The sequence below is a fragment of the Sapajus apella genome, unplaced genomic scaffold (genome assembly GCF_009761245.1).
Source record: "Sapajus apella isolate SASKATOON/1434 unplaced genomic scaffold, GSC_monkey_1.0 scaffold18, whole genome shotgun sequence".
Lineage (NCBI taxonomy): Eukaryota > Metazoa > Chordata > Mammalia > Primates > Cebidae > Sapajus > Sapajus apella.
The window spans coordinates 25,400,263-25,416,861 of NW_022436958.1; the positions used below are offsets into that span (position 1 = coordinate 25,400,263).

The 16,599-nt window shown below is 33.8% G+C and overlaps 1 protein-coding gene across 20 annotated transcripts in view; it reads left to right on the top strand.

Annotated features, from left to right (window-relative positions):
* SLC4A10 (solute carrier family 4 member 10) overlaps window positions 1–16,599 on the top strand; it is a 350,715-nt gene that overhangs the window by 246,610 nt on the left and 87,506 nt on the right. For 8 of the 20 annotated variants that reach the window (XM_032286540.1, XM_032286535.1, XM_032286537.1 and 5 more), the window contains 4 exons: window positions 971–1,062; window positions 2,232–2,321; window positions 7,400–7,557; window positions 10,576–10,663. In XM_032286540.1, coding sequence (XP_032142431.1) covers window positions 971–1,062; window positions 2,232–2,321; window positions 7,400–7,557; window positions 10,576–10,663 — 428 coding nt within the window. The remainder of the gene's footprint in view (window positions 1–970; window positions 1,063–2,231; window positions 2,322–7,399; window positions 7,558–10,575; window positions 10,664–16,599) is intronic. The other 12 variants (XM_032286544.1, XM_032286552.1, XM_032286546.1 and 9 more) reach the window with 3 other exon arrangements.

The window sequence follows — 16,599 nt, forward strand, 5'->3', positions numbered from 1 at the left end:
TAAAAGCAGTATTTTGAGACATTGAGTTATTATCATAAACATGGGCAAGGCTTCAAAGTTGGGTTGTCATTTTACAGAAAAACAAACAATAAAATGGGGAAAGGTTTAATTTTCATTGGATTGCTAATTATGAACAAATTTCAGATGACTTACTGCAACAGTGTTTCGTATTTAGTGAATGATGGAATTTAACCTTTTCTGTCCATTGCCACACTCCCAGCATTGCTATCCACTTAACTCTCATCATCTTCCCTATGATAGGGAAAAGAACTACAAAATAATTATGTTTTAGTTTAGTGTTAATGGAAAACTAAAACAATTCAAGTTTTTATCTTTTATATCACAGACTAGTATCAATGTGCTTATGTAATAGAATAGTCAGGCATAAATAAAATCACGTCCTTGGGTTTGTATTGTGTGAAATAAAGATATTTCTAAAAGAACCCCCGTATATAGAAACTCTAAGATTTATGGCCAGATAAATGTTTTTCATTGGTTTGGCTTCTTAGATGCAATAGAACCTAAAAATATACCATGTCATTTTCAGATAAATATTTGTTCTTTTTAATACTTTACATTTTTAATTCTTCAGGCTGAGCTTAAATCTTAACAGATGTCTATCTTGTCTTTTTATATATACCATTAGTTTTGATTGAAATCAATGATGCTTCAAAATCCTGGTAACATTTATATATTTTTGTAGATAAACTTTATTGAAAAGAATCATTTAGAATTTTTATCTGAAAATTGGTTTAAGTTTTTTTTGCTGAATTCTCCCATTTCTACCTGTAACTGATAAATAAGAATTTTTGTATTAATATAGAACTATTTATATTGACCCTTCATGCTTACATCATAAGCATTCATTAAGAAACCTGTTAGTCTAGTTTAATTGAAGTGCATATTTCACTCAGTATATCTAGAACTATGTAAGTAATTGTTTGTGTTCTGTCACAACAATCTCTTTTAGCAGGTCAGGTTGTTTCTCCTCAGTCTGCTCCAGCCTGTGTTGAAAATAAAAATGATGTTAGCAGAGAAAACAGCACTGTTGACTTTAGCAAGGTGAGCTTTTCTCCCTCTCATGTAAGTTGCTAAATTACTACTAGAAATTACTACCCATTTTAAGAGGTGTTGACACAATATTTTGCATGCACTTTTTTTGTTTCTTGTCAAAGTTTGATATTGTTACAGATGTCAGCATTAAGTCCACATGTAACATTTTGTTTATTCAAAAAAAACTGAACGTGTGAGTTCTATGCATAGTATTCAGGTTTCAGCCACTCGGTATAATATTATCTCTTCCAATAAAAAGAATAACTGGGATTCAGGGGGAATTTAACAGAAGCTTAATCTATTGTTTAAAAACTTTGGCTAGTTTGTGTTCAAAATTACCTTTCCTCTATTTGTGGGAAAGCAAATCATAATATAAAACTTAATTGTTAATGTAATCAAGAAAAAGTCCTTACTGTACGGAAATCCTAGAAGGACATAGTAAAACTGAGCAGAGTTTTCAATAAAAACATATTAAGAACTGACTGTGTTGAGGAATACATCTAATTGGAGACAACTGAAATGAAATCATTAACTTGAATGTATGCTCAGAAAATAATGAGTCAGTTACAATGTGATTTTGATTAGCAAATTCCTGACATTGTACAATTGCCTTTACAAGCTATGGCAAAGTAACAGTTGAGTAGAAAAGACAAGTTTCTAGCCAGGTGTGGTGGTGCGTGCCTGTCGTTCCAGCTACTTGGAAGGCTGAGATGGAAGGATTGCTTGAGCCCAAGAGGCAGAGGTTGCAGTGCGCCAAGTTCATGCCACTGCACTCCAGCCTGGATGACAGAGTGAGACTCCATCTCAAAAAAAAAAAAAGACAAGGCAAAAAAGGAGGAGTTTCAATACTTGGTGAAAATAAGGCAGGTTAACAATTCTGTTTATCTGAGTGGCTGAAATAGAAATAACTCAGGGTAATATTTTAATAAAGCCCTTAGCACTGGAAATAATTGTAGTAGTGGGAGGAGGTGGGAATGGGTGGCGTCAGTGGAGGAAGTAGCCTGAATCAAGGTTCTGAAAAGATTAATAACGATCAGCTACTTGGACCTGTTTCAGAATCCCTCTGACAATGCCTAAATGATCTAGGTCTAGTTGTGTGCATGCTCTCCCTCTGGTGCCTGGCGGAGTCTCCGTGGGAGCATGGTGTACCAGCTTAAGTCTGTTAATTATGCGTGCAGGGACTGGGAGGCCAACAAAAGGGGCATACTAGTCCATGTGGGATGAAACAAAGGCATGAAAAAGGACCTCCACACCAGCAAGAGAGAGAGGTGAGGGCATACTCGGGCTATATTTCTACAGTGGTTCAAAGCTCATTTCACTGTGTGGAGGCATGTGGTTCAAACATTAAGCCAGTTCAAATGTATTCCATCTATCACTCTAAGAACTATCTTTTTAAAGCATTGCGTCTTCATTCATCTGCAAGTTGGAAAAAAAGTTGTCACAAACTGCCATACATTTAATTTCTGATATTCTTAATTTGAAATGATCTTAAAAGCAGTAATGTAACAAGCTGCATATTTATGTATGTACACATTAACAGTATAAAGAAGGCATATTTAACATCCTCAGAAACAATCATTATAAATCACATAGCTCCTCCTTTCAAATAAATTGTGATTTAACTTGTTAAAAACAATATAACCTTTATATACTGAATTTTATATCCCCACATCATTTTGTTATTGGTTGTGTGACCTATCTTTGCAGCCTTCGAAAATACTTTATAACATATTAAAGAAAATGAAGATTGCCAATTGTAGGCAGTAGTCTCATCTTCTGGTCACCCCAAACAATTAAAACTATGGAAGAGTCAAAAGTCAATTTCCTTTATTTTAATCCTTTTCTTTCTCATCACATTTTCGATCACTGGCCCATTTCATTTTTTCAATAGGCAAGTTAAATTTCTAGAACACTCTACTTAGTGTCAGCTGCCCATATTCTTCAATTTCTTGTTCATAGCATGGCACACTAGAAAGAACATAACATGGCTTTTGAGAAACAGTGTGAGATCTTCAATCCCAACTCTGGCATTATAAACTCTCTGATCTTAGAGAAGTTCTCAAAAGTTCAGCCTTCTCATTTGTAAAGTAAGAAAACTACAATTTCGTTGTGAAGATTTAATGAGATAATATATAGAGAGATCCTGGCATAGTGCTAGGCATATAGCAGGTACTTAATAAAAGGTGGTTATACTTACTGCTGTTATCATTAGTAGTATAGATGGTAGTGTCAGAAATTAAATATATTGGTCTCCACTGGATCTTTAGTGTCTTAAATAGTATTTGGTATGTATTTGTTGAATGAATCCTTTAAGATTCAAAATAATGTAAGCCTAGTTTTGGTATTTAAAAAAGACTGAGTAAGATTTTTGACTTTAAAGCCTGAGAGGGCAGAAAAGTAGGGTTTGAAAAGAGCAATTGTGATCTATCATTATGGAAACACATTTTAGTGCCAGATTTTGCAGGTACATGAGTTGATTTTTTTTTTAGCCTATGATTTTAGTTTAGCATTGAATTTATCAAAGCTTGGCTAGTTTCCAGGTTAGTTTACTATTTTAATATTTGAAGTCTTAATATACAGATTCTGAACCCTAGAATCTTAATATGTACATTCCAAACATTTTTTGGTGTTAAGAGAAAAAAGGTCTTTATTCAGCATATATGACTTGATCATATTTATTCCATCTATGTTTAACCTACATATTTGTAACCCTTCCAGTGGATAGACCTTTCAAACTTACTTAAGGAATGATTTAGAAAATATCCTGAATTGCCAGGTTTTAGTTTCCCATAATACTTTTAAAAAGCGGATGTGTCAAAACACTATTTGTCTTTTTCAAACTGACAGTAGAATGTGATTTTTATGTTGGTGGTGTTTTCTTTTACTTCAAATGACCCAGAGAAGGCTTCACATAATTTTTTACATAGAAAGAACTTTCTTCTGCATCTAGGTTTAGTGTAAGAAACATATTACAAAGAGTTTTATTATTTAATCCTCGAACTGTAGGGAACCTTAGACATCTCATTTAGTCAGCAAGAAAGCTGAATCCCAGAGTAATTAAGAGAGCTGCTCAAGATCACTGGCAAGTTAGTGTCATGGCAACATTTCTCCCCAGAGAATCCCTATGAATTTTCTTGTACTTTCTATAATGGGCTGAAGACTTAAACTTTCTCCTTAAATTTCCATCTGTTTTTCCTTTAATTTTTAGTGTGTAGTTTGCCCAGACACTTCCAATTTCACCTTGGTCTTCTATCTAATCTTGTTCCCTGTTCCCCTAGAAATGTAAGCGTTTCTCATCCACAGCTTAAGTATCAAAGGCCCAGAATAAAGAAATCTTTCCATTTTAAGCATAAAGGTGAGGTCTGAAGAGCCCAGAAGCATGAGTGTAAATACAGACCCGGAATAGTATAGCTTGATTTCTTCAAGATCCTATTCAGAAGACCAGAAGCTTCCAGGATTTTTTCTTGTCCATTCCAAGTGTTTGCATTCACTTGACAGCTGTCTTAGGGATGTATTTCAACCTACATTCCCTAGAGCTGTATTAGGTATTTATAATTTTATAGGACATCACATTCAGGTCTTTAAACATAATATTTTGTTATGTTGAAAGTTGCTTAAGGGGCCAAGGGCATGGTGGCTCACACCTGTAATCCCAGCATTTTGGGAGGCCAAGACAGGAGGATCACTTGAGCTCAGGAGTTAGAGATCAACCTAGGTAACATAGTGAGACCTCATCTGTACGAAATCTAGAAAAAATTAGCCAGGCATGGTGGCACACCTGTAGTCCCAGATACTCAGAAGGCTGAACTGGGAGATCAAGGTGGCTTGAGCCAGGAAGTTTGAGGCTCAAGTGAGCTGGGATCACATTGCTGCACTCCACTATGGGTGACCCTGTCTCAAAAAATAATCAAACAAAAAAGGTAGCTGATTTGTCAAATATGTTTCTTCATGAAGTATATAGCACACAAACACAAAATATAAGGTTGCTCCAGGAATAATATATAATTATATAGAATATAGAATAATATAATTAGATAATACATAATTGATTACTTCCCAAAGTATATGACTACTCCAAGAACAATATAATGTAATGAGTATAATATAATGGCTATGCCAGATATGTGTTATAGAACTATAACTTACTCCATTTGAAATCAAAAGATGAATTTGCTTATCCTGAAATTAAATTCTGTATATTTTAATTCTTTTTTCTAAATAACAGGTTATCTATGACACACTAGGTATTATGTAAATTTACAGATCATATGTAATGACCATTTATTTCCTTTTACAAAATTTATTTTAACACACTATGTACTTCTTGATTTAATTTTCATATTAAAACAATTATTTCTATAATTGTCATCTGCCTGAGGCACAGACTTTAGTAGTTAAGACAATGGCATTTGTCAAGCAATAAATGAGTTTATAGTTTTTAAGATGGAATTTAAATGTCAGGTATTATCAGTATAATTCATATTATCAATTTTGGATTTTTTAAAAAGATGTTTCCTCATTTTAAATATGGTTTCAGTATTTATATTGTATCATCGTTCTTTCCATTGAGAGAGAAAACTTAACTGTTTATTTTTTTAGAAACTGAAAAGTTTATGAAAATTTATTATGTTTTCCTCAAAGGGCTAACAGTATGTGGGAAATCTTTTATTCCCTCCTTTGGAATTTTTGCATTACAATGAAAATATAAAGCATTACCAATTTAAATCATTTAAAATGTGTACATTTCTTCTAGCTAGATAAATACCTACAAAAATACCACAATACATTTCATGAAATTTAACCTTACTTATTATAGTAAATAAGTTCTTTTGCTATCTATAAACTAAAAGATTAGATTCCACAAAAGCAAAATATTTGCTATGTAATCCAGTGTACATGAATTGTGAATTTACAAATTTATATTTGAGAGTACGTTTGTAGCTTAAAAACTTTGGATGTATAATATTTGTTATATATTTTTATAGGCAGTTTTGCTTTGTTAAATCATTCTTCCTTTCCTTTAAAATAAAATATTGGTTCTATTTGATATTTTTGATGGAGTACCACAGAAAATTTCTATATTTAATCCTTGTGAAAGAATGGATGCTTCATATGGTACGTTATATATTTTGTGGTATCCTTATTTTTTGGAAAGATTTATTAGTTATAAAACTTCCAAATAGCTGTGCTAAGGTCTTGAGTTCAGAAAGCAACATATTTAAAGTAGTCACTAAAATATTACTATATATTTTTTATTTTATGTTTTTGGGGAAAATATTCTCAAATCATTAAACCTGCAAAAGAACTATCTAGGCTAAAAAAAAAAAAAAAGATCTTCTCAGCCTCACTCATATTAGCCAGAGCTCTTTCCTCTCTTTCTTGGCTATTCTCACTTTGATCTTTTGCCCTCATTTTTTTAACATCAGAGCATAAGATCAATTACTAGAGCAGATAAATTCTTACTTCCCTAAAAACAGCGTTACATAAAAAGCAACTCAAGTGAATTAGAAACAAGACATAGATCTTGCACAATTTACATTAAAGTCACTGCTTGTCTTCCACTGAGGCCCTGTGAATAAAAATTGATATTTATTGTTAAGGATATTTTGCATTCATTTTTAGACTTCATCCTTTATTCTTAGCATTTCTTCTTGCTAATGATCACTTTTGCTTTGTGTACATTCATTTCAATCACAAACATCTCATATCGGAAATTCAACTATAGTTCTTCAGTAACTCCAAATGTTAATATTTTATTCTGATTTTTTCTACTCTGTCATATCTAAATTCTCAGATGAAAAACTAATATTGAAGAATTACAAGGCCAAGTATATAATGTAAATAATATAGAACAACTGGAAAAGAGAGGAGGTTAAAGTCATAACTTATACTGTAAAGAGAAACATGATTATATTTCTTTTGAAATAAGCATATTTGAATATTAAAATGTATTATGTACAAAAATTAGGTAATATAGTATAAAAATATTAAATCTGTTGGCAAATGCAAATTAAATTATGGTTAAAGAATAGTTATTTAACTGAACTCACATACTTTTCCCTGTCTAACATTTCAAGATGGTTGATGCTGGAGAAACTTATTTTAAAAACAATAAATAGAAGAACTAGAGTACTCAGCTTATTGATGACAAGTTAAAATAATCCACAAGTTAAAAAAAGTTATTATAGAAAAAGGGCAAATGAGATACACACAGATAAACAAACTCTGTATATTTATTTAAACTATATTTATTCATGGATTACTATATATGAAGCACTGTGCAAGAATGTGATTTGCCAGATTTTTCCAGTTTTGATTCATCGTGTTTGCCTGGTGATGCTTGCAGGTTGATCTGCATTTTATGAAAAAGATTCCCCCAGGTGCTGAAGCATCAAACATCTTAGTGGGAGAACTGGATTTCTTGGATCGAACTGTAGTTGCATTTGTCAGGTTGTCTCCAGCTGTACTGCTTCAAGGATTGGCTGAAGTACCAATCCCAACCAGGTAAAAGTATAAAAGCATCTTCTGTATTTTTCTTAAACCATTTTTTTTTATGTGGAAAGAAAATGAGGATTAAATATAATTTTTTGTTAGAATTTTGACTATAAACTAATGTGAAATTCCCAAAACTATTATTAATTTTTGTTTGTGGAGGAGGGGAAAGGTGCTTTAAAAATTATTCTATTCTTTTCTCCCTTCTTTCAAACTTCTGTTTCATTTTAAGCATATTACTTATCTCAAGGTACCCTGAAAGCATACGAGTTCTTTTTCTTTTTTACATTTTTGGTAAAAGAAGTGGTAACATGTTAGTCTTTTTCTTAAAGATTGCGTTAAATTGTCTGCTAAAAAAAGAAAGGATTCTGTACATGAGTATGGTCAAATTCAAAAAGAACAGAGTTACTAAGGTTTGGTTACACTTGAATAAGGCCTTCAAGATGCATGTAAGTGCCATAGTTAGGATAGCCCCTGCCCTGTCAAATATATGTTTCAATGCTAGGAACAGTGGGCTTCCCACACACAGGGTCTGTAGAATCACTGGTAGAAGTATTATTGCAGTATGGTTGAATCTGAGTTAAAAATACAAATTTAATTTGATGATCTGAACTTGTTTTTCATTTAACAATAAACTAACAACTTAGGCATAATACAAACTGAATTATGCTGTTTATCATTTTATAGAATAAGGCTGTCCATGACTAAAACTATAAAAAAAGAAAGAAAGGAAAACAGAATATTGACTTTAGCACATTAGGTTCCTAGCAATTTACCCAGGAACCTTGTTTTCTTCCATTCTCTTACCATCAATGGGATTCCAAAATGCAGCTAGCCTTTTACTTTCGTCCTATTCCCACAGCAAAACATGTCTATTTAGGGCCCTGTTCCCATATGGCTGGTGCCCTTTATCTCAAATGCTGTTAGCATGCCTCCCCTTCCAAACATTGAATGCCTTAGCCAAGTTGCCTTGATGAAAAGTTCAGGTACTAGGTTAACTGTAGAATTATATGTCCTCTGTGGATCTTTGGCTTTAACTCACAGTACAGCAGATTACATAACTCCATGCTTTGATTATGGATAAAATATTCTACAACTATGGCATAGCGTAGTCAGGAGAGTCCTCATTTTGTAAGAGCTCAGCTGACTAGAACGAGATTCAGTGTTTAAGTACCTATGTCTGACTATGGTTTGAGGGAGGAATCTAGTTACTATTCAGGTTATAGAAAGAACTTTTTATTTATCCTGTTTGAGGGTTACTGAGAGTTCTGATACACATCAACTTTTATGTACAAAAGGAAAGGATGAACTGAGCACATTAAAATGGCATCTGACTGTGTGATTCAGGCTATGTTTTTTCTATGGACAAACTGTAACCTATCCAGGGTTTCTGGGAATCTGGGATTCATATATAAGATGTCAGACTTACTAATTGTAGAGGTACTATTTTAGCAGTTTCAAATTTCTTTTCTGTCCTCCAAGCAGTGCATTTGTGTTCCACAACTTAGGAAGGTGTCTGGTAAACTATGAGCAAAAGATGGCTATTTATGACAATGATAGTACTTGTATTTCAAAAGGAGGAAAAGAAAAATTTCCATGAGTAGGAAAAAGCCATAATGGGATTATATACCCTTACTTTGAAAACTGTCAGGTTTAAGTGACCTTATTTCATACTAAGATACCAAAATATATGTAGAGAACAATGGAGAAAAAAAATTAGGGTACTGTAGAGCAACTGTATGAGAAGAGATTTAAAGACAAGACTAGTTAGGAAAGGTGAAAAATGAAAGATTAGTTGGACAAACAGAATAAAGAAAGCCACTCAGGTTTTCTAATTATCATTTTTTGTTTGTTTGTTTTTGGAAGACAAAAGGGCATCCTATTAATACAATGGCAACACATAGTAGAAATGTCAGAAAATACTCTTTTAGAACTTTAAAAATAGCCTGTGGAATGGAAACCTGAAAAACAGCAAGATGTACATAGGAAGTTTCTTTAAAAAATTATACTTGATAAAGCACCTGCCACCACATTAAACCATCCCTGTTTTTAATGTATACTGGACATTTCTACACAGTAGAAATTGGCTTGGGTTCAGTTGTAACTGAACCCACACATATATTGTCACATCCCTTAAAACTGTGTAATATTTGTCTCATGTAAAAACATGTAAAATCTCTAAAGATTATAACTAAATGAGGAGTAGAATTACAGTAACTATTTTAGTACGCCTTGTAAAGCCATTAGTAATCATACTTAATAGCATAAATCATTTAACAAATTAATACCACAGAATGATATGGCAGAATATAGGACATTCTTTAATTTTCACAATTCCCAGAAGGATTGACCTTCTCAGAGACAGGGCAATTACCAATCTGCTAAAGTTAGAGTATCTATTGATTTCTTTAAAAGCACCGTTTGTGATGATGAATTTGCCAAATGTTCGACCTAATTTAGATGGAATATTATAGTGCAGATGCTATTTTTATTCCTTAGCATTATAAATAATTAACTCCCCATTTTCTTCTACCTTACTAATCTTTGATTCCTGACAATTATTTTATATAATGAAAATTGTACATCCATCTGCTGTTTTCGACTATATATTTCTCTGTTTTGTTATTGTGTTATCTTTCCTCCCTTTGAACTATTCTCTGTTTTGCATACAAGCGAGTTTTCTTCCTTCCCATTTAGAAAGGTCTAATCAGATTTGACTTTTCCCACTCTCTTTCTGTAAGGATCATAGAATCCTTAAAATTCCCAATAATAACTGTACAGGCTCTACAGATAACTAAATGGAGAAACATTGTGATTAAAAAAAATAGCATGCATTCCCATTGCTTGAGCATCTTAAACGTAAGAGTCAATCATTGTAGAATTTTTCAAAATAATAATGAACTGTGAAAAACTATGAAAGTATTTCACATCAAAATCATCATTTTCAGTAATCCTTTTGAGATGAGTGATTCTGTATTATTAAAATTATTTTTATAATCTATCTTAAAACTTTTTTCTTCTTAATTACAGATTTTTGTTCATTCTCCTGGGACCCCTGGGAAAGGGTCAACAGTACCATGAGATTGGCAGATCAATTGCAACCCTAATGACAGATGAGGTATTTATTCAAGTTCATTGGGAACATTTTCCCCCACTAGGTCTACCTAAAGCTATTGGAGGTCCTGTTTTCATGACAGTTTGTTGTGAATCAGATTTCTCTGTATTGAATCCCATTCTCCCATGCTTCCACTATATAATTTCCTTTAGAAAAATGTTTTCCAAAGGGATAACAAATTAACACACATGAATATAATATTTTAAAACTTCATAGTCTAAAGAAATTTTTTCAGTGACACTTAAAATGTATTATTAATATTCCCTTTATGGTATATGTGCTGCCAAAGTAAGCACCATTGTTAATATCATTGGTCTAAAGAAAAAACAATAGCAGTTTATCTAAATAGAATACATGACACCAAAATGCATGCAGTATCTATCGACTCTCTACAGTTGTCTGAATATAGATGTTTTTAAACTGGGAGTTTGGGGACTATTTGAGAAGCTGTAAATAGATTTCAAGGGGCTTGTGATTTCTGTAATGTAGCACATAACTTTTTCTATGTAAAAATTTTGTGTGTAGATTTTTTTATACTGGAAAAACTTTCATCAGCTTTTCAAAGAGGTGTATGTTTCAAAAATGTAAGATCTTTAAAGTAAGAACATAAAAAGTAGTATCAAACCACTATTCTCCTTGACTTGGATTCTCCAACACATTATGGAAATTTGTTCTGATTGTTAACGGGAAGAGCAGATGCAGTAGATCACAGAAGGGGCATTAAATCAAAATTCAGTTGTAAATGAACAAATGAGATTATACACTTTCTAGATTTCATATAAATAATTTAATAATGTATTTATTGAAATACATGGCTGCATATATTTGAAAATTCTGTAAAAAGAATCAATTAGTATTGTGTATTACTTTTTCTAAGTTTACAAAAGCTAAAATTTGAACTTGCTTTGGGGGTTCAATATTATAAATTATTCTATCTGTCCAATTATGTTTTATAGTCTTATATGAATTAGTTTTTGATATTTATACATAGGAAAGCAAAAGCTAGAAGAAAACCATTGTTTTCCCTCAGTTTTCAAAAGGAACCAACTTAATGAGTGTATTAGTTTACAATGACTGCCATAACAAATTACCATAAATTGGGTGGCTTATATGACAGTAATTTGTTTTCCCACATTTTTTAGATCACCTGAGGTCAGGAATTCGAGATCAGCCTGGCCAACATGGTAAAACCCTGTCTCCACTAAAAATACAAAAATTAGCTGGGTGTGGTGGCATGTGTCTGTAGTCCTTAGCTACTCGGGAGGTTGAGGGGGAAGAATCACTTGAACCTGGGAAGTGGAAATGGCAGTGAGCAAAGATTAGACCACTGTACTCTAGCCTGAGTGATAGAGCAAAACTCTGTATAAAAAAAAAAAAAAAAAAAAAAAAGGAACAATTATACTCATTCAGAATAGAATTTAATATGTTGACTCATAGAGTTTACTTTAGTTATAAAATATAGTACATTGGATTGCATTATCAAACTATAAATTCTATGAGAACAGTTAGCATTTTATCATTGAATATTCATTTTTGTGTCCTAATTTTGCCAGTTGCTCAATTAAATATTTGTTGAGCTAAGTTCTGTTTTTTCCCTCTCTGTGCTTGGAACGCTTTCTAGGCATACTGTCTTCCTTTTGTAATTTTGGACTTATCACGGTGTCTGACCCTCAGTCAGAGTTCCACAAATTTGTAAACAATGAATCAATGACTGCATATTCTAGTCATCATACCAATATTCTATCTTGACTCAAGCCAATAATTTTTCTTCATTTCTGTGAGCTTTAATAGAGATAAATCTTATGATTGTGCTTATCAACACTGCTACTAATGTGTTGATTCCTTCACATTCTCAAAAATTACTAAGCACCCCAAAGAGCTTTTGTATACATATATATTTTGGTATTTACCATAATAGAACTTAAAACTGAGAAATTTAAAAAATATGTGTTAATGAATTCATTTAAAAATAACAAAAAGGATAGTCACAGTGGCTCACATCTGTAATCCCGGTACTTTCAGAGCCTAAGATGAGTGGATCACTTGATGGCACAAGTTTTAGACCAGCCTGAGCAGAATGGTGAAACCTTGTCTCTACCAAAAAACTCAAAAAAAAAAAAAAAAATTAGCTGCCTATAATCCCAGCTACTCAGCTACTTGAAAGGCTGAGGTGGGAGGATCACTTGAGCCAGAAAGACGGAGGTTGTAGTGAGCTGAGATGGCACCGCTGCACTCCAGCCTGGGCAATAGAGCCAGACCTTTTCTCAAAATAAACAAATATATAATAACAGTAAAGCCATTCTATGGTAATAGAAATAATATACTGTAATGAAAACAAAAACAAAATACTAAGAAAGGTGTTGTTTTTCTTTTTCTGGATATTTGAGTGAACAGTTTCCTCTCTCTTCTAGATCTTAAGTGAACCCTGACAGCAAGCATGCACAACGCATATTAGCTACTTGGAAGAAATATACATGAAATGAATATTTAGGTTTACCCATCCTTAAAAAAAATTATTTACTGCTTAGAACAGCATGTACTTTTGAAGCATGTACTTTGAAGAAGGGTTGGTTCAATCTGAATCTTGAGTGTTTTGAAGGAGTAGTCTCTACTTGATCCTGAATATTTTTAGCTTCATTCCTTTCTTATCATATTGCACTCTTATGTTTGCCACTGTCATTTTACTTAAACTGTTCTCAATAAAGTTATCATTTACTAATTATGCTATTGTATCTTCAGTGTGAAATTACTGAACATTCTATTTTTCTTTTTTTCCATGAATAATTGTTAAATTTTTTTGTGTGCTTCATTTTGTTACTAAATCTCTGAGATGTAGTTCCATCAATACCCACTTTATAGAGAGGTTTTAGCATGAAGTGATGTTGAATTTTATTGAAGGCCTTTTCTGCATTTATTGAGATAATCATGTGTTTTTTTGTCATTGGTTCTGTTTGAGTGATAGTTTATATTTATTGATTTGCATATGTTGAACCAGCCTTGCAGCCCAGGGATGAAGTCGACTTGATTGTGGTGGATAAGCTTTTTGATGTACTGCTGGATTCAGTTTGCCAGTATTTTATTGAGGATTTTTGTATCGACGTTCTTCAGGGATATTGGCCTGAAATTTTCTTTTGTAGTTGTGTCTCTGCCAGGTTTTGGTATCAAGATGATGCTGGCCTCATAAAATAAGTTAGGAAGGAGTCCCTTTTTTTCTATTGTTTGGAATAGTTTTAGAAGGAATGGTACCAGCTTCTCTTTGTATCTGGTACAATTCGGCTGTGAATCTGGCCTGTCTTGCTTGGTTGAGGAAGTTCTCCTGGATAATATCCTGCAGAATTTTTTCCAACTTGGTTCCACTCTCCCCATCACTCTCAGGTACATCAAATCAAACATAGGTTTGATCTTTACACATAGACCCGTGTTTCTTGGAGGCTTTGTTCATTCCTCTTCTTTATTTTTTCTCTGATCTTCTTTTCATGCTTTATTTCATTAAGTTGATCTTCAATCTCTGATATTGTTTCTTCTGCTTGATTGATTTGGCTATTAATACGTTTATATGCTCGCAAAGTTCTTGTGCTGTGTTTTTTAGCTCCATCAGGTCATTTATGTTCTTCTCTAAGCTGGTTATTCTAGTTAGCAATTCCTGTAACCTTTTTTCAAGGTTTCTTAGCTTCCTTGCACTGGGTTAGAACATGCTCTTTTAGCTCAGAGGAGTTTGTTATTATGCACCTTCGTAGGCCTACTTCTGTCAGTTCATCAAACTCATTCTCCATCCAGTTTTGTTACCTGGCTGGTGAGGAGTTATGATTCTTTGGAGGAGAAGAGGCACTCTGGTTTTTGGAATTTTCAGCCTTTTTATGCTGAAAAACTTTTCTTTGTAATTGAGCCAATTGTCTTGTGAAAAGAAAGACTAATACATGAAAAGTAAAATATATGGCCTATGGTGATAAGTGCTGTGAAGGAAACCATGAAAGCAGTAAAGGGAGGCAGAGATGGGCTGGGAAGAGTTACAAGTTGAAATAAAATGGTCAGAGAAGACTTTACTGAGGAGATATTTCAGCAAACATCCTACAGGAATAAAGAGAGCAACCTATGTAGGTACCTGAGAGGAGAGCTTCTCAAACGAAAGGATAAACAAGAGCAAAGGCTTTGGGACGAAAGTGTGTCTGGAACATTGGGGGAACAAGGAGGACAACATGGCTGGGCAGAGGTGAGAAATGGAGGGAGCAGTAGAGGATGAGGTCATAGAAGTTATAGGATGGGGGCCAGTCTGTGCAGGATACTTGTAGATCATATAAGGACATTGAATGAGTGGGAAGCAAATAGCTTTTTATTAGAGAGTTTACATGATTTGTATTACATTTTAAAATGTTGGCTGGGTGCTGTGGCTCACATCTGTAATCTCAGGATTTTGGGAGGCCAAGGTGGGAGGATCACCTGAGGTCGAGAATTCAAGATCAGTCTGACCAGCATGGGGAAACCCTGTCTCTACTCAAAATACAAAATTAGCTGTGTATGGTGGCGCATGCCTGTAATTCCAGCTACTTGGGAGGCTAAGGCAGGAGAATTGCTGAAACCTGGAGGTGGAGGTTGCAGTGAGCCAAGATCATTGCACTCCAACTGGGCAATAAAAGCAAAACTCCATCACACACACACACACACATACACACACACACACACACACACACACACACACACACACACAAGAATAGGTCATGGAGGTGGATGGATGAAAGCAGAGAGACCACTTCAGAGGCAATTGCCACAGTCTAGGCAAGCAGTGTTCATGAGAGAGAAATCAGTGCAATTCCAAACCAAATCCCAACAAGATTTACTGAGGAGCTTGAAAAGCTTATTTTAAGAAATATCAACCAACAGAAATATCTGAAAGACCAAGAATAATAAAAACAGGCTTGAAAGAAAAGGAAATAAAACCTCACATGCTGGGATTTCTTCCTAATTCCTTCTTGCTTTTCTTCTGGATCTGTCCTTCTTCTCACTCATTAAATTGAGAAATTTGCTCCTTAATTATCTATTATGGCTTCTTCATCACAAGTTTTATCAGTTCACAAAGGTGATGTAGAATCTCCTATCTTTTAGAACTTAAAATAAAATAAAAAATAAGAAACAAATGAAAGGAAGAAAGAGGAGTAGAATAAGGAAATAGGGAAGAAGTAAAGGCATGTCTTGGTTATATGATATTGGACAAATTAAATAACTTCAACTCTCTCTTCCTCAGTTTCCTCATCTTTAAACTGGGAATGATAATGATTGTCTTATTTCATGTTTTTATCGTGATTAGTATATACTTATTGCCTACTATATATTAGAGATAAGGTGGTAGAAATTAAAAAACATGGTCACTGGCCTCATAGAGTAATCCTGAAATCATCCTTGACTGTTTTAATTATTTCACATTCCAAATCCAATCTATCATCAAATCTTCCTGGGCTGACTTTCACAACATCTCCATAATCCTGCCACTGTACTAATTTTCTGCACTGTTATCACCTGGCTTCCACTGTCATCAATGGGTTCATGTTACTATTATTATTCCATTAATGCAATAGCCTCTTGGTTTTTCTTTCTGCCCTTACCCCACTTCATCCTATGCTCAACATAACAGCCTTCTGCTCAAGACTATCTAATGGCTTCCTACTCATTCACAGTAAAAGTTTAAGTTCTTATGGTGACCTACAAAGTCCTACAAGATGTCCTTCCACCTCCTCCACCTTGCCTTTTAGACATCATCTGCTACTCTCCCTCACACTGCTTCTCAAGCATGACATGTATGCTCCACACTGGTAATTCTTTCTGCCTGGAAATCTCTCGTTCCTGACAATAATAGGGCAGGCATCCTTACCTCCTTCAGTCCTTGCTGAAATATCTACTCATGGAAGCCTTTCTTAATAACCTTGTTCAAAATTTTAACAGTCCCC